This window comes from Ranitomeya imitator, chromosome 3 (assembly GCF_032444005.1).
Source record: "Ranitomeya imitator isolate aRanImi1 chromosome 3, aRanImi1.pri, whole genome shotgun sequence".
In the NCBI taxonomy this organism is placed as follows: Eukaryota; Metazoa; Chordata; class Amphibia; order Anura; family Dendrobatidae; genus Ranitomeya; species Ranitomeya imitator.
In genome coordinates this window covers 396,474,674-396,497,641 of record NC_091284.1, presented here as the reverse complement: position 1 = coordinate 396,497,641, position 22,968 = coordinate 396,474,674, and the positions used below count along the sequence as shown (strand labels likewise).

The 22,968-nt window shown below is 44.1% G+C and overlaps 1 protein-coding gene across 1 annotated transcript in view; it reads left to right on the top strand.

Annotated features, from left to right (window-relative positions):
• DCDC2B (doublecortin domain containing 2B) overlaps positions 1-22,968 on the top strand; it is a 102,778-nt gene that overhangs the window by 27,196 nt on the left and 52,614 nt on the right. Inside the window, exon 3 of the mRNA XM_069759814.1 lies at positions 21,120-21,177. Coding sequence (XP_069615915.1) covers positions 21,120-21,177 — 58 coding nt within the window. The remainder of the gene's footprint in view (positions 1-21,119; positions 21,178-22,968) is intronic.

Genomic DNA, 22,968 nt, shown 5'->3' with positions numbered 1-22,968 from the left:
TAATGGCAGCGTTAACGGACCGCGTTATGCCGCGGTGTAACACACTCCGTTAACGCTGCTATTAACCCTGTGTGACCAACTTTTTACTATTGATGCTGCCTATGCAGCATCAATAGTAAAAAGATCTAATGTTAAAAATAATAATAAAAAATAGTTATATATACTCACCAACCGTCGGCCCCTCGGATCCAGAAAAGGCCTTTCCTGCTCCTCGCGACGCTCCGTTGACCGCTCCATGCATTGCGATCTCGCGAGATGATGACGTAGCTGTCTCGCGAGACCGCTACGTCATCATCTCGTGGGACCGCAATGCACTCTTGGGACCGGAGCACGCGAAGAGCATCGGTAAACGCTTCGCCTGGATCCGGGGGCCAACGGAAGGTGAGTATATAACTATTTTTTATTTTAATTCTTTTTTAAACAGGGATATGATGCCCACATTGCTATATACTACGTGGGCAGTGCAATATACTACGTGGGCAGTGCAATATACTATGTGGCTGTGCTATATACTATGTGGCTGTGCTATATACTACGTGACTGTGCTATATACTATGTGGGCTGTGCTATATACTATGTGGGCTGTGCTATATACTACGTGGCTGTGCAAAATACTACGTGGGCTATGATATATACTACATGGGCTGTGATATATACTACGTGGCTGTGTTATACACTACATGGGCTGTTATATACTACGTGGGCTGGGTTATATACTACGTGGGCTGTGCTATATACTACGTGGGCTGTGCTATATACTACGTGGGCTGTGTTATACACTACGTGGGCTGTTATATACTACGTGGGCTGTGTTATACACTACGTGGGCTGTGTTATACACTACGTGGGCTGTGTTATACACTACGTGGGCTGTGTTATATACTGCGTTTGTGGGCTGTTATATACTACGTGAGCTGTGTTATATGCTGCGTGGGCTGTTATAAACTACGTGGTTGTGTTATATGCTATGTGGGCTGTGTTATATACTACGTGGCTGTGCAATAAACTACGTGGCTGTGCTATGTACTACATGGCTGTGCTATGTACTACGTGGGCTGTGCTATTTACTACGTGGGTTGTTATATACAACGTGGTTGTGCTATATACTACGCGGCCGGCTGCGAACAATCAGCGACAGGTGCAGTCCGGCCGCGAATTGGCGCGAGATTTGAACCACGCTTCGCTAATTGGTCGCGGTTGGCCGAATCCTGTGTATTCAATGCATTATTCTAAAATCTTCATAAATAAACTACATACATATTCTAGAATACCCGATGCGTTAGAATCGGGCTACCATCTAGAGAAGTAGAATTTTTTCATGACTCTGGATGGGCTGGTTCTGGCTCCATCCTGGTCAGGTCTGGGTTAAATTAGTCCGCCTCTCTTTGGTTCTGGAGCGGCTATTTAATGCTGGTAGTTCCTGGGTTCTGAGTCAGTTATACTTCCGTCTACTCGGTTTGAGATAGCTGACCCAGGTTATTCATCTGTAATTGTTGTGCCTCTGCCTTGCTGTGTATGACCCAGTTTGTTCCCTGACTACTGCCCCTGTTTTCTGCTTGGTACTTCTCTGTCTGTCCTGGCTTTCTGACCCCTTGGCTTGTCTCTGACTAATCTGCTAGTTCAGGTCCTGTGTGCACTGCGTGCCTCATTCCTCTCCCTGCGCTCCCGCCAGCACCCCTTAGGCTGCCTCTCTACGACACCAAGCAGCGTCATTACAATAATATCTTGGTGTAGAAAGAGAAACACATTGTCCAACCAAAATAGGAACATGGAATTGTATGTCATAAGAACTACTGGATCCATAGTGCCCAGGGAAATAAATAAGGGAAATCGGATGTCCAGATAATACGTAAAAGAATAATAATAATAACAACGGTCTCATGAAGGGCTTCAGATCACGGTTTCAAGTGCAATCCCCAAGAGCTAGGCTACGCATCCCATGTATTTGCAAATGTGAAGTCCAAATGGAGGGAAAGGTATACTGCCCGAGCTAGTAACCAGCTGAGGCCATTTTGGTCACTGCATACATGGTACCCGGGTAAATATAAATGCTTGGATATGCAGAGGATGGAAGATGGCAATGTTGAAAGTGTTGCTCGATGTGAATATCCATATCACAGCCAAGCAGAAAAAAAAGCTATAAATCTAGTATCGCTGTAATTGCACGATCTGAAGAATTAAGTAGTCTAATCACTTATACCGCACGAGGAACGGTGTGAAAAATACAACAAATTATTCACATGCTGTTGATTTTTTTCACTCTGCCTCCCAAAGATCGCAGTTAGGCTCGGCTCACATTTATCCTGTGCTTTATATTGAGCGCTTACGCCGAGGTTTCCATGTATATCTCTGAAATACGTGATTCAGACGGAACCTCGGGCGTAAGATTCCCTTTAATGAGGCAGATCGAGGCACTGTGGACGCTGTCCGGCCTATGATCGGACCATGTGTGTCCGTCTTTTAAGCATGCATAAAAGCGCAGTCGACCACAGTTTTGTGCACCTCTCAAAAAAAGGACATCGCTGAGACTGAGTACATAGTAACTCTGCTGCTCCACTATGGTGAATGGATCCCTCGGGGGTCTTATCTGAACCTCATCACTCAGAGATTTAGATGTAAACCCTGATGTTAGTGCTCAGTTTAGAGTGCCCGATAAAGGTGATCCTAAATGTTATGTAAAATGTTAACTACAAAAGATTCAAATCAAGCCACAAAAAAGCAAGTACCCACTCAGATCCGTCATCTGTCAATGGAAATATAGGGGCTTCCACGTTACTAGTAGCACACAGCTCTGGAAAAGCACTATGGCTCCATGCCCCCAAAAGAAATTCAACAAATTTTACACTCCCAAATGCCCCTTCCCTTCTGAGTCCCACAGTGTACCTAAACCATATTTAGCGTCCAAATGTTTGGCATTTCTGTAGCAATGACAGCCCTCCTAATTTACAGGTGCATGTCTCCAGAAGCATGAGCTGGGCACTACCACATACTGGTGACTGCAACGTACTGGTGACTGCAACGTACGGGCAACACTATGGCAGTTTGCAATTTTTACTCAGCAACATCCACTGCTGCTTGTTTTTGGAAAACACCCATGGAGTCAAAATTATCACTACACCTGTAGATAAATTCCCAAAGAGGTATAATTTCCAAAATAGGGAGGGGAGATTCTGCTCTTCTTGCAATTAGCGGCTCTGTATATGGAGTCTGCAAACTATTCTAGCAAAATCTGCGCTCCAGTAGGAAAATAGCGCTCCATCCCTCTTGAGTCTCCGTGTATAGCTAAGCAATACTGTACATGCACATTTGGGATATTTCCACATTCAGCAGAAATTGTGGGACAAATTTTGGTTCCATTTTTACCCATCTCCTGGTGTGAAAATATAAAATCTGGGGCTAAAACAAAATTTTGGTGGTAAAAATGTAATTTTTTCCTCAGTGCCCAATGGTATAAAATTCTATGACACACCTGCGGTGTCAATATGATCACTGCAGAACCATAGATGAAATCACTGAGTGGTGTAGTTTATAATATGGGGTCACTTATGGGGGGTTCTGCTATTCTGGAACCTCAGGGGCTTTACCAATATCACATGGCACACTCAAACCAGTCCAGCAAAATCTGAACTTCAATATGGCACTCCTTCCATTCTGTGCTTTGCACTGTGCCACAAAAGTAGTTTTCAGCCACATATGGGCAGTGTTCTCAGGAGAAATTGCAAACAAATTGTTGGGTTAATTTTTTCCTGTTTATTTGTGAAAATAAAAAATGTGAAGCTAATAAACCTTTTTGTGGGGAAAAAGTGATTTTTTTCATTTTCACGGCTCAACATAATAACCGTCTGTGAAGCACCTGGGGGTTCAAGGTGCTCACCACACATTTAGATACGTTTCCTGAGGTGTCTACTTTCCAAAACGTGGTCACTTGTGGTGGGTTTCCACGTTAGGCACATCAGGCACTCTCCAAGTTCGGCATGGCGTCCGCTAATGATTCCAGCAAATTTTGCATTCAAAAAGTCAAATGGCGCTCTTTTGAGCCCTGCAGTGCGCCAAAACAGTAGTTTTCCCACACATGGGGTATCGGCATACTCAGGAGGAATTGCACAACAACCAAATTTTGGGGTCCTTTTTTCCTGTAACCCTTGTGAAATAAGTAAATTTTTTATAAAAAATAAGTTAAATGTTCATTTTGTTTCCTTCCACATTCCATTAATTCCTGTAAAGCGCCTGAAGGAATAGTAATCTTGAATGTGGTTTTGAACACATTGAGGGGTCCAGTTTTTAGAATGGTGTCACTTTTGTGTATTTTTTGTCATATAGACCCCTCAAATTCACTTCAAATGTGATGTGGTCCCTAAAAAAATGGTTTTGTAAATTGTTTTTGAAAAATGAGAAATTGCTGGTCAACTTTTAACCCTGATAACTTCCTAACAAAAAAAATAATGTTTCAAAAATTGTGCTGATGTAAAGTAGACATGTGGAAGTGTTATTTATTAACTATTTTGTGTCACATAACTCTCTGATTTAAGGGCATAAAAATTAAAAGATTGAAAATTGCCACATTTTTAACATTTTGCCAAATTTCCGATATTATCTCAAATAAACACAAGTCATATCAAACAAATTTTAACACTATCATGAAGTACAATATGTCACATGAAAACAATCTCAGAATCAGTGGGATGCGTTGCAGCGTTATAACCTCATAAAGACACTTATCAGAATAGTAAAATTTGGCCTGGTCAGGGAAGTGAAAACAGGCTTCGGGGTGTAGTTCTTAACACCACACGTTTAGCAACGTGTATTTTGTACAATACCCATAGGTTTGAGTATGAAAAATAATAAAAAGCATGTGTTTTAGGTATATGCAAGACCGGTTTCTGTTTGGTTTTAATGAGAATCTTATGAATTAAGGAACAAAGGTAGTGCTCAAAGTCAGTCTTGGCGGCAATCAGTGGCCCTCCATGTATTGGCTCTGCATTCTTTACAAGCCCAGTCGCTGCCACACTTGCCCAGTCCATACCTTGGGCATTCTCCTATTAAACCTATTTGGGCATTAGGCACCTTGCCAGCCTGGTATTATAATACTTTTTTTGTTAAATCAGGCTTTGCCACTATGCTCCCTTAATGTCAAAGATGCAGAGTAGCCAGATGTCACAAACAATTATTCATCTTAAAATATACTTTTTACCTCCGGTACCCAGGTCCCGCTTGAATGCATAGGACAGGAGCCATCACCATGGCTGCACTGCCAGCTTGAGGTCCAACCATCGGAGGTGACAAGTCATCCATAGAGGGCGGGCAGATGACATAGTGCGCCACATAATTCTTCCAGCAATCCTGGACTGCGCACGTCGTGACAGGGAGTCCACAGATCATCGGCACATCTTTTCTTTAAAGGTCCGGTGTCCCTCCTCCCTGACATGACACCCGAGGAAGTGTGGATGCAACGTGCGTCGGGGATGAGGGACGGAGGACAGATCCTTTACTACTGTAAGTTTGCACAGCATGAACAGCTTTGTCAGTACCTACCCTGTTTTCATTTTCATGTTGATTTGCACTACATTTATTACTGCATCTGCCAGACATACAACACTTGGGGCTCCATGCTCCTAGCTGTCTGTCTCTATTAGTGATGAGCAAGTATACTTGTTACTTGGGTTTCCCCGAGCATGCTCGGGTGATCTCCGAGTATTTGTTAGTGCTTGGAGATTTAGTTTTCGTTGCCGCCACAGCTGCATGATTTGCGTCTGCTAGATATGCTGCAAACATGTGGGAATTCTCTAACAAACTGGCAACCCCACATGTATTCAAGCTGTCTAGCAGTCGTAAATCATGCAGCTGCGCGGACGACGAAAACTAAATCTCCGAGCACATCCAAATACTCGGACACCACCTGAGCATGCTTGGGGAAACCCGAGTAACTAGTATACTTGCTCATCACTAGTCTCTATACAAATAGGTACCTTAAATTGGTTTACAGATTCACTATATGATGACATAAATAAAACTTGTTTTTAGAATATGCCCTGATACCTATATTCAGCTAGATTTGTTTGTACTTGTGATGCAGTGACCACTGTGGCAGCTAGGGGGCGCTGTGTGTGCTCTTTGGGATGTGCATGGAGGCATATCTATTGTGATAATGGTGGTGAAACAGTGACTGGCAGAATTGTGAGTGACCGATATGTGTCGCAGAGGGAGTCTGCGTGGTAAGTCTGATGCAATGTTGTTGTTCTGGGACCTGTTGTGAGTTCTGTTGTCGGGCTCCCTCCTGTGGTCATGAATGGTACTTCGGCTGGTTCTGTCCATGGACTTTCTCTGGTGGCTGTGGGTGTTTATGAGTTTCCTTCCTCAGGTGACGAGGTTAATTCGTTAGCTGGCTGCTCTATTTAACTCCACTTAGATCTTTGCTCCAGGCCACCTGTCAATGTTCCAGTATTGGTCTAGTTCACTCCTGGATCGTTCTTGTGACCTGTCTTCCCAGCAGAAGCTAAGTGACTGCTTGTTTTTCTCTGGTTTGCTATTTTTCTGTCCAGCTTGCTATTTCGATTGTTCTTGCTTGCTGGAAGCTCTGGGACGCAGAGGGAGCGCCTCCGCACCGTGAGTCGGTGCGGAGGGTCTTTTTGCGCCCTCTGCGTGGTCTTTTTGTAGGTTTTTGTGCTGACCGCAAAGTAACCTTTCCTATCCTCGGTCTGTTCAGTAAGTCGTTCCTCACTTTGCTAAATCTATTTAATCTCTGTGTTTGTATTTTCATCTTTACTCACAGTCATTATATGTGGGGGGCTGCCTTTTCCTTTGGGGAATTTCTCTGAGGCAAGGTAGGCTTTATTTTTCTATCTTCAGGGCTAGCTAGTTTCTTAGGCTGTGCCGAGTTGCATAGGGAGCGTTAGGCGCAATCCACGGCTATTTCTAGTGTGGTTGATAGGATTAGGGATTGCGGTCAGCAGAGTTCCCACGTCCCAGAGCTCGTCCTATATTATCAGTAACTATCAGGTCATTCCGTGTGCTCTTATCCACCAGGTCCATTATTGTCCTGACCACCAGGTCATAACAGTACAGGTGGCCCAAAGTACTAATGCATCTCAATAGAGGGATAAGAGAAGTTCTGAGACCATTTTTTTTTCTTTGTACTGTGTTTTGTCTCTCTTTTCCCCTTTACATCTGGGTGGTTCAGAACACAGGTGTAGACATGGACATTCAAGGTCTGTCCTCTTTGATGGATAATCTCACTATAAGTGTACAAAACATTCAAGATTTTGTGGTTCAGAATCCGATGTCAGAGCCTAGGATTCCAATTCCTGATTTGTTTTTTGGTGATAGATCTAAGTTCTTGAATTTCAAAAATAATTGTAAATTGTTTCTTGCCTTGAAACCTCGCTCCTCAGGTGACCCTGTTCAACAAGTAAAGATCATTATTTCTTTGTTACGCGGTGACCCTCAAGACTGGGCATTTTCCCTTGCGCCAGAAGATCCGGCATTGTGTGATGTTGATGCGTTTTTCCTGGCGCTTGGATTGCTTTATGACGAACCTAATTCAGTGGATCAGGCAGAGAAAATCTTGCTGGCTCTGTGTCAGGGTCAGGATGAAGCGGAGATATATTGTCAGAAGTTTAGAAAGTGGTCTGTGCTCACTCAGTGGAATGAATGTGCCCTGGCAGCAATCTTCAAAAAGGGTCTCTCTGAAGCCCTTAAGGATGTCATGGTGTGATTTCCCATGCCTGCTGGTCTGAATGAGTCTATGTCTTTGGCCATTCAGATCGATCGACGCTTGCGTGAGCGTAAAGCTGTGCACCATTTGGCGGTACTATCTGAGCATGGACCTGAGCCTATGCAGTGTGATGGGACTTTGACCAGAGCTGAACGGCAAGAGCACAGACGTCGGAATGGGCTATGTTTTTACTGTGGTGATGCCACTCATGCTATCTCCAATTGTCCTAAGCGCACTAAGCGGTTCGCTAGGTCTGACACCATTGGTACTGTACAGTCTAAATTTCTATTGTCCGTTACTCTGATTTGTTCTTTGTCATCCTATTCTGTTATGGCATTTGTGGATTCAGGCGCTGCCCTGAATTTGATGGACTTGGAGTATGCTAGGCGCTGTGGTTTTTTCTTGGAGCCCTTGCAGTATCCTATTCCATTGAGAGGAATTGATGCTACGCCTTTGGCCAAGAATAAGCCTCAGTACTGGACCCAATTGACCATGTGCATGGCTCCTGCACATCAGGAGGATATCCGCTTTCTGGTGTTGCATAATCTGCATGATGTGGTCGTTTTGGGGTTGCCATGGCTACAGGTTCATAATCCAGTATTGGACTGGAAATCTATGTCTGTGTCCAGCTGGGGTTGCCAGGGGGTACATGGTGATGTTCCATTTTTGTCTATTTCGTATTCCACGCCTTCTGAAGTTCCAGAGTTTTTGTTGGATTATCGGGATCTATTTGATGAGCCCAAAGCCAGTGCCCTACCTCCTCATAGGGATTGCGATTGTGCAATTAATTTGATTCCTGGTAGTAAGTTTCCTAAGGGCCGATTGTTCAATTTATCTGTGCCAGAACACGCCGCTATGCGGAGTTATATAAAGGAATCCTTGGAGAAGGGTCATATTCGCCCGTCGTCATCACCATTGGGAGCAGGGTTCTTTTTTGTGGCCAAGAAGGATGGTTCTTTGAGACCTTGTATTGATTACTGCCTTCTCAATAAAATTACAGTCAAATTTCAGTATCCTTTGCCGTTGCTGTCTGATTTGTTTGCTCGCATTAAAGGGGCTAGTTGGTTCACCAAGATAGATCTTCGAGGGGCGTATAATCTTGTGCGTATTAAACAAGGCGATGAATGGAAAACAGCATTTAATACGCCCGAGGGCCATTTTGAGTACCTGGTTATGCCATTCGGGCTTTCCAATGCTCCATCAGTATTTCAGTCCTTTATGCATGACATCTTCCGAGAGTACCTGGATAAACTCCTGATTGTATATTTGGATGACATTTTGGTCTTTTCGGATGATTGGGAGTCTCATGTGAAGCAGGTCAGAATGGTGTTCCAGGTCCTTCGTGCGAATTCCTTGTTTGTGAAGGGGTCAAAGTGTCTCTTTGGAGTTCAGAAGGTTTCATTTTTGGGGTTCATTTTTTCCCCTTCTACTATCGAGATGGACCCTGTTAAAGTCCAAGCCATTTACGATTGGACTCAGCCGACATCTGTGAAGAGCCTGCAAAAGTTCCTGGGCTTTGCTAATTTTTATCGGCGCTTCATTGCTAATTTTTCTAGTGTTGCTAAACCGTTGACTGATTTGACCAAGAAGGGTGCTGATGTGGTCAATTGGTCTTCTGCAGCTGTAGAGGCTTTTCAGGAGTTGAAGCGTCGTTTTTCTTCTGCCCCTGTGCTGTGCCAGCCAGATGTTTCGCTCCCGTTTCAGGTTGAGGTTGATGCTTCTGAGATTGGAGCAGGGGCTGTTTTGTCGCAAAGAAGTTCTGATGGCTCGGTGATGAAGCCATGTGCTTTCTTTTCTAGAAAGTTTTCACCTGCTGAGCGCAATTATGATGTTGGTAATCGAGAGTGGTTGGCCATGAAGTGGGCATTCGAGGAGTGGCGTCATTGGCTTCAAGCAGCCAAGCATCGCGTGGTGGTCTTGACAGATCACAAGAATTTGACTTATCTTGAATCTGCCAAACGGTTGAATCCGAGACAGGCTCGATGGTCGTTATTTTTCTCCCGTTTTGATTTTGTGGTTTCGTACCTTCCGGGCTCGAAAAATGTGAAGGCTGATGCCCTGTCAAGGAGTTTTGTGCCTGACTCTCCGGGTGTTCCTGAGCCGGCGGGTATTCTCAAAGAGGGGGTAATTTTGTCTGCCATCTCCCCTGATTTGCGGCGGGTGCTGCAAAAATTTCAGGCTGATAGACCTGACCGTTGCCCAGCAGAGAAACTGTTTGTCCCTAATAGATGGACTAGTAGAGTTATCTCTGAGATTCATTGTTCAGTGTTGGTTGGGCATCCTGGAATCTTTGGTACCAGAGATTTGGTGGCTAGATCCTTTTGGTGGCCGTCTTTGTCACGGGATGTGCGTTCTTTTGTGCAGTCCTGTGGGACTTGTGCTCGGGCTAAGCCCTGCTGTTCTCGTGCCAGTGGGTTGCTTTTGCCCTTGCCGGTCCCGAAGAGGCCCTGGACGCATATTTCTATGGATTTTATTTCGGATCTCCCCGTCTCTCAAAAGATGTCAGTCATTTGGGTGGTTTGTGATCGCTTTTCTAAGATGGTCCATTTGGTACCTGTTGTGAATTCTGTGGCTGAATTCACTCCTGTGGTCACAAGTGGTACTGCAGCTTCTGAGCTTCCTCCCTCAGGTGTTCTGGTGAGCTCGTTAACTGCTTCATTACTTAACTCCGCCTGATTCTGCTATCCTTGCTCCTTGTCAATGTTTCAGTGTTGGATCTGAGCTTCTCCTGATTGTTCCTGTGACCTGCTGCTCTGTATAGCTAAGTGCTTTTTGCTTTTTTGTTGCTTTTTTTCTGTCCAGCTTGTCTTTTGTTTTGCTGGAAGCTCTGAGACGCAACGGGTGTACCGCCGTGCCGTTAGTTCGGCACGGTGGGTTTTTATTGCCCCCTTTGCGTGGTTTTGCTTTAGGGTTTTTTGTAGACTGCAAAGTTCGCTTTACTGTCCTCTCTCTGTCCTAGAATATCGGGCCCCACTTTGCTGAATCTATTTCATCCCTACGTTTTGTCTTTTCATCTTACTCACAGTCATTATATGTGGGGGGCTGCCTTTTCCTTTGGGGAATTTCTCTGGGGCAAGTCAGGCCTATTTTTCTATCTTCAGGCTAGCTAGTTTCTTAGGCTGTGCCGAGTTGCCTAGGTAGTTGTTAGGCGCAATCCACAGCCGCTTTTAGTTGTGTTTAGGATAGGATCAGGTGTGCAGTCTACAGAGTTTCCACGTCTCAGAGCTCGTTCTTGTATTTTTGGGTATTTGTCAGATCACTGTGTGCGCTCAAATCGCTAAGCACACTGTGTTTCTGGATTGCCTTCATAACACCTGTCATTAGCAAACATAACAGGTACCCTTGTCTAAATTGCCTTCCTCCTCTGATTTGGTGCCACTATTTTTCCAGCATGTGGTTCGTTTACATGGTATCCCAGAGAACATCGTTTCTGACAGAGGTTCCCAGTTTGTTTCGAGGTTTTGGCGATCTTTTTGTGCTAGGATGGGCATTGATTTGTCTTTTTCCTCGGCTTTCCATCCTCAGACAAATGGCCAAACCGAACGAACTAATCAGACTTTGGAAACATATCTGAGATGCTTTGTTTCTGCTGATCAGGATGATTGGGTGTCCTTTTTGCCGTTGGCTGAGTTCGCCCTTAATAATCGGGCCAGCTCGGCTACTTTGGTTTCGCCGTTTTTCTGCAATTCTGGTTTCCATCTGCGTTTCTCTTCAGGGCAGGTTGAGTCTTCGGACTGTCATGGTGTAGATACTGTGGTGGATAGGTTGCAGCAGATTTACTCATGTGGTGGACAATTTGACATTGTCCCAGGAGAAGGCTCAACGTTTCGCTAACCGCCGGCGTTGTGTGGGTCCCCGACTTCGTGTTGGGGATTTGGTTTGGTTGTCGTCTCGTTATGTTCCTATGAAGGTTTCCTCTCCTAAGTTTAAGCCTCATTTCATTGGTCCGTATAAGATTTCTGAGGTTATCAATCCTGTGTCATTTCGTTTGGCCCTTCCTGCTTCTTTTGCCATCCATAATGTGTTCCATAGGTCATTGTTGCGGAGATACGTGGCACCTGTGGTTCCATTCATTGATCCTCCTGCCCCGGTGTTGGTTGAGGGGGAGTTGGAGTATGTGGTGGAGAAGATTTTGGATTCTCGTATTTCGAGACGGAAACTCCAGTACCTGGTCAAGTGGAAGGGTTATGGTCAGGAAGATAATTCCTGGGTTTTTGCCTCTGATGTTCATGCTGCCGATCTGGTTCGTGCCTTTCATTTGGCTCGTCCTGGTCGGCCTGGGGGCTCTGGTGAGGGTTCGGTGACCCCTCCTCAAGGGGGGGGGGTACTGTTGTGAGTTCTGTTGTCGGGTTCCCTCCTGTGGTCATGAATGGTACTTCGGCTGGTTCTGTCCATGGACTTTCTCCGGTGGCTGTACGTGTTTATGAGTTTCCTTCCTCAGGTGACGAGGTTAATTCGTTAGCTGGCTGCTCTATTTAACTCCACTTAGATCTTTGCTCCAGGCCACCTGTCAATGTTCCAGTATTGGTCTAGTTCACTCCTGGATCATTCTTGTGACCTGTCTTCCCAGCAGAAGCTAAGTGACTGCTTGTTTTTCTCTGGTTTGCTATTTTTCTGTCCAGCTTGCTATTTCGATTGTTCTTGCTTGCTGGAAGCTCTGGGACGCAGAGGGAGCGCCTCCGCACCGTGAGTCAGTGCGGAGGGTCTTTTTGCGCCCTCTGCGTGGTCTTTTTGTAGGTTTTTGTGCTGACCGCAAAGTAACCTTTCCTATCCTCGGTCTGTTCAGTAAGTCGGGCCTCACTTTGCTAAATCTATTTAATCTCTGTGTTTGTATTTTCATCTTTACTCACAGTCATTATATGTGGGGGCTGCCTTTTCCTTTGGGGAATTTCTCTGAGGCAAGGTAGGCTTTATTTTTCTATCTTCAGGGCTAGCTAGTTTCTTAGGCTGTGCCGAGTTGCATAGGGAGCGTTAGGCGCAATCCACGGCTATTTCTAGTGTGGTTGATAGGATTAGGGATTGCGGTCAGCAGAGTTCCCACGTCCCAGAGCTCGTCCTATATTATCAGTAACTATCAGGTCATTCCGTGTGCTCTTATCCACCAGGTCCATTATTGTCCTGACCACCAGGTCATAACAGGGACCTGTAGTCCCTCAAGAGTGTGTATATGTATGGTGTAGTTGTAAGGGAGACTTTCTAGGCTAGTTGTGTGAGATGGGCGGGACAAACTAGCCACACATCCACACTCCCATCCAGGGGAGTGGTTAAGGGTATATAATGTGACCAGGGTGTGGGTCACATGTTCCTGTGTGGTTCCAGTGGAAGGTCCTGGAGAGCCTATGTGCTGGATCTCCTGGGAGTAGGAATCCTGAAGAGCACATGGTGGGGCTTTGGACCTGGTGGCCTGGGGAGTTGGACAGAGGTCCTGAATAGCACCTGGACAGGTCACATACTTGTGTGTTGGGAGGCCCTGGGAGTAGGACCGGATCCCTGAATAGCACACTGAACAACCTGTGTTGGATTTCCTGGGAGTAGGAGTCCTGAAGAGCACATGGTGGGGCTTTGGACATGCTAGTGACCTGGGGTGTTGGACTACATCCTGAATAGCACCTTGACAGGTCATATGCCTGGGGTATTGGACTGATGTCCTGAATAGCACCTGGACAGGTTATATGCCTGGGGTGTTGGACAAGGTCCTGAATAGTACCTGGACAGGTCATATGCCTGGGGTGTTGGACGAGGTCCTGAATAGCACCTGGACAGGTCACATGTGCGGTTCATGTGAGGAGGAGATGCCAGTGTGTTGGATTTCCTGGGAGTAGGAATCCTGAATAGCACACTGGGCAACCTGTGTTGGATGACCTGGGAGTAGGTTTCCTGAAGAGCTCATGCTGGTGTGTTGGGAGGTCCTGGGAGTAGGACCGGATCCCTGAATAGCGCACAGAAAGACTATGATTCTGGATGGTCTATGTGGAGGAAGCTACCGTCCTTCGGTGGGTCTGGACTGACTAAAATATGCCGCCCAGGCAAGTTGGTGATCCCTGTGAGGCAGCTTTCCCGGAGGAGTGGACTGACAAGGAGTCAGCAGGTGGAGCAGGAGCTTCCGTCAGGTACCTATACAGACTGTTGGTGCTTGTGATGTTCCATGAACTGTGTGGTCTTCCACGGTGACTGAATGGAGTGAGGTTCGGCGTGTTTAGAGACCACGACCCAGTGTCATACGCGCTGTATGTGACTTGGGACATGGGGGAAGAGTACGGCGTACAGACACCCATGGTAACTGGGCGAAGTGTGAGGTCCAGCATGTTTATTGTACGTGAAACAAAGCCGTAAATGAAGTGTTTAAGACAAAGCTGCAAGTTAATATCACCAGTTGGTGCCTATTGTGTTTGATGAAATGTATAATGTGAACTGTGCACAACCCGGTTTATGACACTTTAATAAACCGTATAGACTGTGTTTAAGCGAAAAATCGTGCCTGACTACGTTAATCCCGTGTCAATCTGGCTGACAACATAAATTGCATATTTTGAACAAACTCTACAGGACTAAAAGGGTATTTTGGTACATTGCAATTTACTGGACTGTATGCACAATTACAATCTTACATAACTTTACATAATAGGATCTGTACCAGAAAGCGTTCCTCACACGAGGCATGTATTTTTAGTTATTGTTAAGTGTCTCATTTGCTTATTCTGATAAAATAAAGTCTATTTTTTGATGAATAATTGTTTGCGTTCATATCTGGCTACTCTGCATCTTTGATATTAAGGGAGCATAGTGGCACAGCCTGAATTAAAATTGTCTTAGAGACACAATTCCGTGACATGGATCACAGCCTTTGATTTAATAATTTTTATTTGGTGATGCATATTAGTAATGTCATTGTACAAAAATACCTGCAGGAGCGATCAGTTCTCATCTCAAACCACACACTTGTCTAAACCTTAACTTTTCATGGTGATTTGTAAAAGCTTGGTAAGCTTGTGTAGCTCTTGTATAAGAGGCGTGGCGGCTGTAACCCAGCACCCTCCTCTCCAACACTTGTAACCAGTAATTGTCACCTGGCAACAGCAAAGAGTCACAGCAACCAAATGATCGACAGGGGCGTGCAGATCAGCGTGCGAACTGTGCGTCCTTTGTGTGCGATTACTTCTGTCAGATATCCCTTGTAACCTGGCAATGTAAAGACCTACCGGAGAACATTTTTTGTTTTTGGTTTTTATGTTGTCCAATTCTGTCTTTATTTTTGTTTCAAAATGAGCTCCCCTTTGGGGGTACAGCTGGTTCCGCATGGCAAAAATGTGCTTGTATTTCGAAATGGTGACCCTTTTCACCATGGGCGCCGTATGGTTGTGAACGAGAAGCAGTTTATTACATTTGAAGCTTTCTTAAATGAGGTGACAACCTGTATTCAAGCCCCGACTGCCGTACGTAGCATATACACTCCTCGCAATGGCCACCGCGTGACAGAACTCAGCGACCTACTTAATAGGGGTCAATATGTTGCCGCAGGAACGGAAAAGTTCAGAAAACTCGAGTGAGTATGAAAATTTATATTAAATTTTGTGTGTACCTTAGGTTTTTATGCCTATGAAGGGGTTTTTAATTTTATAGAACCTAAACGTTACAACATATAGGTGAACATCCTTATGTATCAATAATTATTTCTCATAAACTTATTAGCCCTTTATTCCAGGGCTCAGTACATGTGAAAACGGTGCAAATAATAGATTTTACAATGCATAACATATGCAGCTATATATATAGCAATATAAGTATATAATATGTAGAAAACAAGTACATTAAGCATGACTAAAAAATGACAGACTGTATTCGGTAAGTGTTCCCTTCATGCCTTTAAAGTGTATTCTGGGGTATGGGGAGGACTTAGATAAGTGGTCCCCAACCTGTGGCTCATGGTGCCATGAATTGTGGCATGCGGCTGTATGCAAACTTGTTGCATTTGCTTCAGGTCTTGCAAACAGGTATGGAGCACCATCAAAATGGTGAATACTGGTCTTAGGGGTTCAGAGATAATTTAAGTATGATAAGCTGGAGACAGGTTTACCTTTTGTCTTATTACTCTCTCTCATTTCCATTTGTTTCTTCCCTTCCCAGAACCATAGTTTTTTTTATTTTCCTGTCCACATATACGTTTGAGAGCTTGTTTTTTTGCGGGATGAGTTATACTTTTGAATAACACAATTCATTTTACCATATAGTGTACTCGAATACGGAAATAAAATTCTCAAGTTGAAATTGCATTGAAATTGCAAAAAACAAAAATAGTTTTTCTTGAGTTTCTGCAATAATGCAAAAAATGCTGTAAGCAGTGTAGTACAACGGGGTTGGTGGGCTTTTATTTGGGTTTGTGGCTTGCCACCGGGCCTCTGGCACTCGGTATGGTTTCATCCGTAGCCTTACCCGGGTCTCGGTGACAATGTCATGTTGTATCAGAGAGGTCCGCCCTGGCAGTTCTGAGAATACGTCCGTATTCCACTGCACCAGAGCCTGAGCCTCCCGCCGCTGCTGTTTGGGGAGAGAATAATTTATTTTAACCTGACCCCTGCTGTGTCCTTGGCCGATGCCAGAGGAATCCCCGTTGGTACACCTTCCAGGCTTGTAGCAGGTTGACATGGTATAGTTGCTGGGGTTTCATTTTTTCAGGTTGATACACTCTATAATTCACTTCTCCTACCTTCCCCCGTATCTCATATGGCCCTTGCCATTTGGCCATGGGCACTAGTACCAACACCCGGTCCCGTCCCCTTCTTTAAAGGTCCTGACCGTGGCTCTCTTATTGTACGTGTGGCTCTGCACGGCCTGAGCATCCATTAGATGCTCTTTTACTATGGGCTGTACTGCCGCAATCCGGTCCTGCATGGTCGCCACGTGCTCGATTACACTCCGATGCTGGGTTAGCTCCTGTTCCCATGTTTCCTTAGCTACATTGAGCAGTCTCCTCGGATGTCTGTCATACAACAGCTCAAACGGGGAAAAACCTGTGGACGCCTGTGGTACCTCACGGCAGCGAACGTCAGGGCAATAACATGTCCCAATCCCTCCCATCCTTGGTGACCACCTTTTTGAGCATGGCTTTGAGGGTCTTATTAAACCTCTCCACCAACTCGTCGATTTGTGGGAGGTACTCCGACGTACGTAGCTGTTTCATCTGGAGCAGCTAACATAGCTCCCTGGTCACCTTGGACATAAAAGGAGTCCCCTGATCTGTAAGGGTCTCCTTTGGTAGCCAAGGAGACAAAACGTGGCAAATAGCTCGCGGGATATTAGTTTGGCTGATGTGTGGCGGAGAGGTATCACCTCTGGGTACTGGGTGGCATAGTCAACTATGACCAAAATATGTTGATGGCCACTGGCGGATTTGACTATGGGACCTACCAGATCCATTGCGATCAGCTCAAATGGCACCTCTATGATGGGCAGAGGTATCAATGGTAGTTCACGGTGGGTGAGAATAGTTGGCACTCCGGACAGGTGTCACAGTACATCTGGACCTCCAGGCCAAAAAAAAAGCTCGCTGCAGAATGTGCTCCTGCGTCTTTTTGGGCCCCAATTGCCCTCCTAGCTTGTGGGTGTGAGCCATATCGAGCACCACCCAATGGCAGGATTGGGGCACCACCAGCTGTTCCACCACCTCATCACGGACTTTATCCACCCGGTACAACAACTCCTAGTGGATAGCCATGCGAGGAAAAACTGTCTCAGCACCTGGTTGCTGAGCTATTACATTAATTTCCATCACCCTTTCTCGTGCCCGGGCCAGAGTGGGATCCTGGAGCTGAGCTGTCCTGAACTTACCAGGGGACACCTTCAGCTCTGGGACCTCTACTGCCAATACCTCTAGGGAAGCCTATCGGGGTTACACTCTGTCCCTATGTTGGTGACCCCTACGGCAGGTATCCCTGACTCGGGATCTTCGGGTTCCGTGCCCATAATAACATTTACCTTGGGAGGGGGTCTAATAAATATAATGAATATCTTTTTCCCCATTAAAGATAATAAAAAGATAAAAACAAAAATACACATGTGGTATTTCAGCATCCAGAAAAGTCCATTCTAACAAAATATAAAAATATTTAAACAGAGAAAATTAAAAACGGCAAAATATTGCAATCCAGAAATAGTTTTTTGGGAATTGTTTTTACAACATACATTGTGTGGTAAAAATGACCAAACAATATGATTCTCCTCATCAGTACAATTATGATGACACCAAAGTTGTACAGTTTTTTTTTTTTTTCATTAATATTATTATTATTATTTTAGTATTGAAAAAAATCAGAAACGTATTTTTTTTTTGTTATTGTGTTGACATTTTCCGAGATCAGTAACGTTTTCATTTTTTAGTCGATAGAGCTCTGTGAGAGCTTTTTTTTGTTGTTGGACAATACAATATTTTTATTAATACCATTTGGGATAGAAAAGTCATTCTGGTCGCTGTTGTGAGGCAGTGTCCGGTGTTATATGCGAGGGTTGTTATGTGTCCCCCAGAATGTGCAAAGAAGCATATGGAGGCCGTGGGAGTGCATTGCAGTCACAGGCATAGCTGTGATTGCAATGCAGAGTAGAAGTAAGTGTTGATCTTGGGCAAGCTATTTGTCCAAGGCAGATTTAAGAAAACCTGCCCTAGGTTTTTATTTTTGAAACACACTACAGCATGGTAGTGGGGCAGTCCGTTACCTCCCCGGCTGTGGGTTTCCATGTGGCCGAGGGCCACAGGTTCTTTTGTAAGACCCCCTGCAGCAGAGGGATGGGTGTGTCAGTTTTGTTCTTGCAATCAAGAAGAGCAGAAGGCTCTGCAGAGCTCAACCTGTGTGAGGCAACACAGGACCAAGCAGAGCCAAAAGGCCTGGCACCCTCAGTGTACACGACAGTGCAGTCACCCGTGGCAACAAGTCACGGACTGTCCTTGTTTTCCCGTCTGCGATCCGGAGGATACAGCGTGCTGTGCACTGTGTGAGTTTAGACATTAAACACATTTTGCTGTGAACTTTCCCTGTGGTCACTGTCTGTAACACTGCACCAACCCCACTGCACTACATATGGTTGGAGAATGCGGGCAGTGTGAACTGAGGCATACCCCAAAGTGTGCTGCATGTTAGTAATTAAGCCAGCAATGCTACAGCTTAAGCCTGCTGACAGTATGGAGGAGCTTTTGAAGCTGTTGGTCCTTGCTCAGTACGGCAACATGAGCAGCAACAGCAGCAGGAGATACATAATCAGCAACAGCAGCAGATAAATAACCTGTTGATGCAGCAGACCGCGGCTATGCGAGAGGCGGCCCCACCAGCAACCTCAAGCCATTCGGAGGCTCGGAAAAAAGTTCAGTCAGCCTTAAGGAAGATGAGTCCTGAGGACAATATGGAGGCCTTTCTCACCTTGTTTGAACGCACAGCAGAGTGGGAGATCTTGTCAATGACCCAGTGGGCTGAAGTTGTGGCCCCCTTCCTGACAGGAGATGCCCAGAAGGCCTACCTGGACCTCAGTCGGGACAATGCCCTGGACTATGGGAACATGAAAGGTGAGATCCTTGCCCGAGTGGGGGTTAATAAATATGTTCGGGTACACTCGCCGAGTATCTCCATATACGCTCAGCTCGTCTGCACCACAACTACAGGTACCACCAGCAGCGAGCCTCAACTGTGCCAGAGGTTACTTTTTGCACACCGTGTGGAGAAATCAAACATGTGGGAGTGGTGGAGACCCTTCCATATGGGACTGTCTTGGGAAGAGACTTGCCACTATTCTAGTCCCTGTGGGAGACCAGGGTTAACCCATGCTGACTCACTGTTAATGCCGCTATCAGAGTTTCAAAGAGAAAAAAAAAAAAAAAAACTCCAAGTAAATGTGGCGCTAAGCACCTACGGATTTTTTGAATTCATCCACTTCAAGTGAAAAATGTTAAAAAATTCATTTATTTTCTCAAAATAAAATATATTTGTAAATTTTTTTAAAAAACAGTACAACGCGTTTCGGCTGCTATTTTTACAGTGCAGCCTTCATCAGGTAGTAAAAAAACAAAAAGAACAAACAATACAATAAGCACTATAAAAAAATTTTTATTTTTATAGTGCTTATTGTATTGTTTGTTCTTTTTGTTTTTTTACTACCTGATGAAGGCTGCACTGTAAAAATAGCAGCCGAAACGCGTTGTACTGTTTTTTAAAAAAAATGTACAAATATATTTTATTTTGAGAAAATAAATGAATTTTTTAACATTTTTCACTTGAAGTGGATGAATTCAAAAAATCCGTAGGTGCTTAGCGCCACATTTACTTGGAGTTTTTTTTTTTTCTCTTTGAAATTGCCACCTATGTGGATCTGAAGCAGGATCAACACATAGTTCTCCAAAGTGAGCTGCACACCTTATTGGATTATACAACATACGAAGAAGAGTTGCCTAAAGAATTGATTCCTTGAGAATCTCAACGTGCATTTCTTACCGATAGAAGGTGAGCATAACTACAAATAAAAGAAATGTTTTTAACTTGTTGGTAAAAACGTATTACGCTCAGAGGAAGCGCCGCACTTGTCTCTTTTTTTTTTTTTTCCACTCTTTCCCTAAACCAGGGTATTTCTAAAGGCTATCAGAGTTTGACAGTTGTTTGACAGAGGTTAACAGTCATGGGTCGTGGCTGTTAGAGGCAGGTACTGGCTGTAGCATGCAGACCCATGAGTCCGCTCCATACACCTGCTACTGACTTGGCTGTGCATGTATGGCAGATGTCAGTATGGGATTAAGAAATATTTTCAGTATGCAGGGACTTTTTTTGCATACAGGGCAGCGAGGGGGCTTGTGTTGTCTGTATTTTTATAAAATATTTAAAGAGATCCTGATAACTGATGCATGCTACATTGGGGTTAAACCATAAAATTGCTAAATTGATTGGCAGAGCAGAGAAGTTGACTAACTGGACAGCAGAGTTGAGGGTGGGTTAGAGGGGCACAAGGGTCTTAGATGGGAGGCCACAGGGAAGGATTTTACAGTAGTATGATGCACGCACTTGTAGTTTTATTGACTTGAGAAGGCAAATTTTGAGAAATATTTTGAAAAGTTAGTGTTGGCAGAAGGTGGTAAGGTCTCGAATGTGTGGTTTAAAAGACTATAATGTCAAATTTTACTATGAGGTGGTGGACTTGTGAGACAGAAGGAAACATGGAACCATTAACAACAATTGATAGATCTGGTGGGAGAATATGATGGAAATATAATGTATTGGTTTTCTTCATGTTCCATTTTAAATAGCAGGGGAAGAAGGAACTGGATACAGCTGATAGATACTCTGGAATTATGGATGTATTAATGCAGTATATTATCCATATTAATGACTTACCATAAATTACTGTACTTCTCTAATCTTGTGTATTTCACGTATAATAGTTACCTTCACACAGAAGTTAAGCCTCTTGTGACCACACACAGCAAGGACATCCATCAGGTAAAATCAGATAAGTATTTTCAGGAATATTGTTTTTATGTTTTCTTACTGCTTAGAGATTTAGAACTTCTGATTTTATTAGGAAACAAAAAAAATAATTTTCCAATTTCTAGCCCACAATGTATACCATATATATGGACTTCTACCTTTCACTGGTGAAATTTAGGTCCTATCTTCCTAACTTTTTGTGATTTTATTTTTCTTGAATTAAAATTCCACTCCAAGTATATGGTCTCTGAATGTTTCATTCTTGCCGCTACTAAACTTTATTATAGACTTAGCAGATTGAGTGCTGAAAAACATAGAACAAATTGCCCATATGAAGCAATAAAATAATAAATAAAAACCATAACAAGAATGTAGTCAATGTCCAAACTTTTGCATACATTTTTTTTGTTTTTGGTGCATCCCTGCGGTTTGGTAAGATTTTCCTACAATCAAATGTCTATGGGGCCTGGCACATGGTCCATAACCGTCTGTCATTGGGGAAAAAAAAAGTATTTAATTTTGCAATTTTTCCTGCTGTGTTGAAATAATATGCATCTTTGGCTACACATGAGTTGTAGTGACATCTGTTGGTCAATGAAAAATTAATCTGACTGATGTTAACATCTTTGGCCTGTTAGGAGTCACTGTTGACCTGACTTTAATTTTTTTTCTTCACATGGATAGCATGCTGTCCAATAGTAAATACACTCACTATTAAATACAGATTTGAAATTGCAACACCAAGAAGGAAAAGTTGTGGATTATGGAAATCACAGGATCAGTAGACATGTTAATAATCTGCAAATGATGAAACAATGGAAACAAAATTTTCAAAAGTCCATTATTCAGTATCGCATATGAGCGCAATGTACAGAAAGACATGCACTTACACAAACTGGTATGCTATTTTTGTGCACTTTGGCACACAAATCATCAAGATCTGCTGCTGGCAGCTCCCTTTGCGATTGCCCATAAATGATGCCCCAGATGTGCTCGATGGGAAGACAAGTCCAGAGACACTACAGGTCAGGGTAGCACATTTAGGCAATGCAGGCTTCTTGCAGTAGCACCAGCAACATGCAGCTTTCACTGTTGTGTTGAAAATCGGCTCCTGGGACACTTTGCAGAAGTGGCTTTACCATTGGTTCCATGATCAAATCAATGTAACATGGAAACTAGAGGGGTCCGGCTACCCTACATTATGCCACTCCATATCATAATCCCGGGAGGTGTGACCGGTGTGAGGCTTCCTCATGAAGGCTTCTTCGTGGTGTTACCTACATGGTCCTGTCTGATTAGAAGAATGGAGTGTAGTGATCCACTCTATACTACAAGTGACATTAAATGTCACATGTCAAGCCTAAGGCTTCAAACAGTGTCTACACGAATCACCAGAAGGCATTTGCTGGAATGGGTCTATCCTCTTCACAATCAGTCCTACCTTTGGACACAATAATAGACAGATGTTGGTTTGGAGACAACTTGGACAACGCCATGAAGAGCCCTTCACAGGGGAATGTGAAAGTATCCCAGGAGCCGTTTTTCAACATGATAACACCAAGACATATATTGCTGGTAGTATTGTTAGAAATCTGCGTGTTCTAGATGTGCTACCATGGCCTGCAGTGTTTGCAGACATGTCTACCATCAAGCACATAGTGCAAGCTTAAATAGTGATGAACAGTGATGGCCATACAATGTATACAACATACACCTACTTGTTACACATAGTATTGTTTTCTGTTCTCTGAACCATTTGTACTTTCTTGGCAAAAATTCCCAGAATTTTCCAGTATCTCAAAC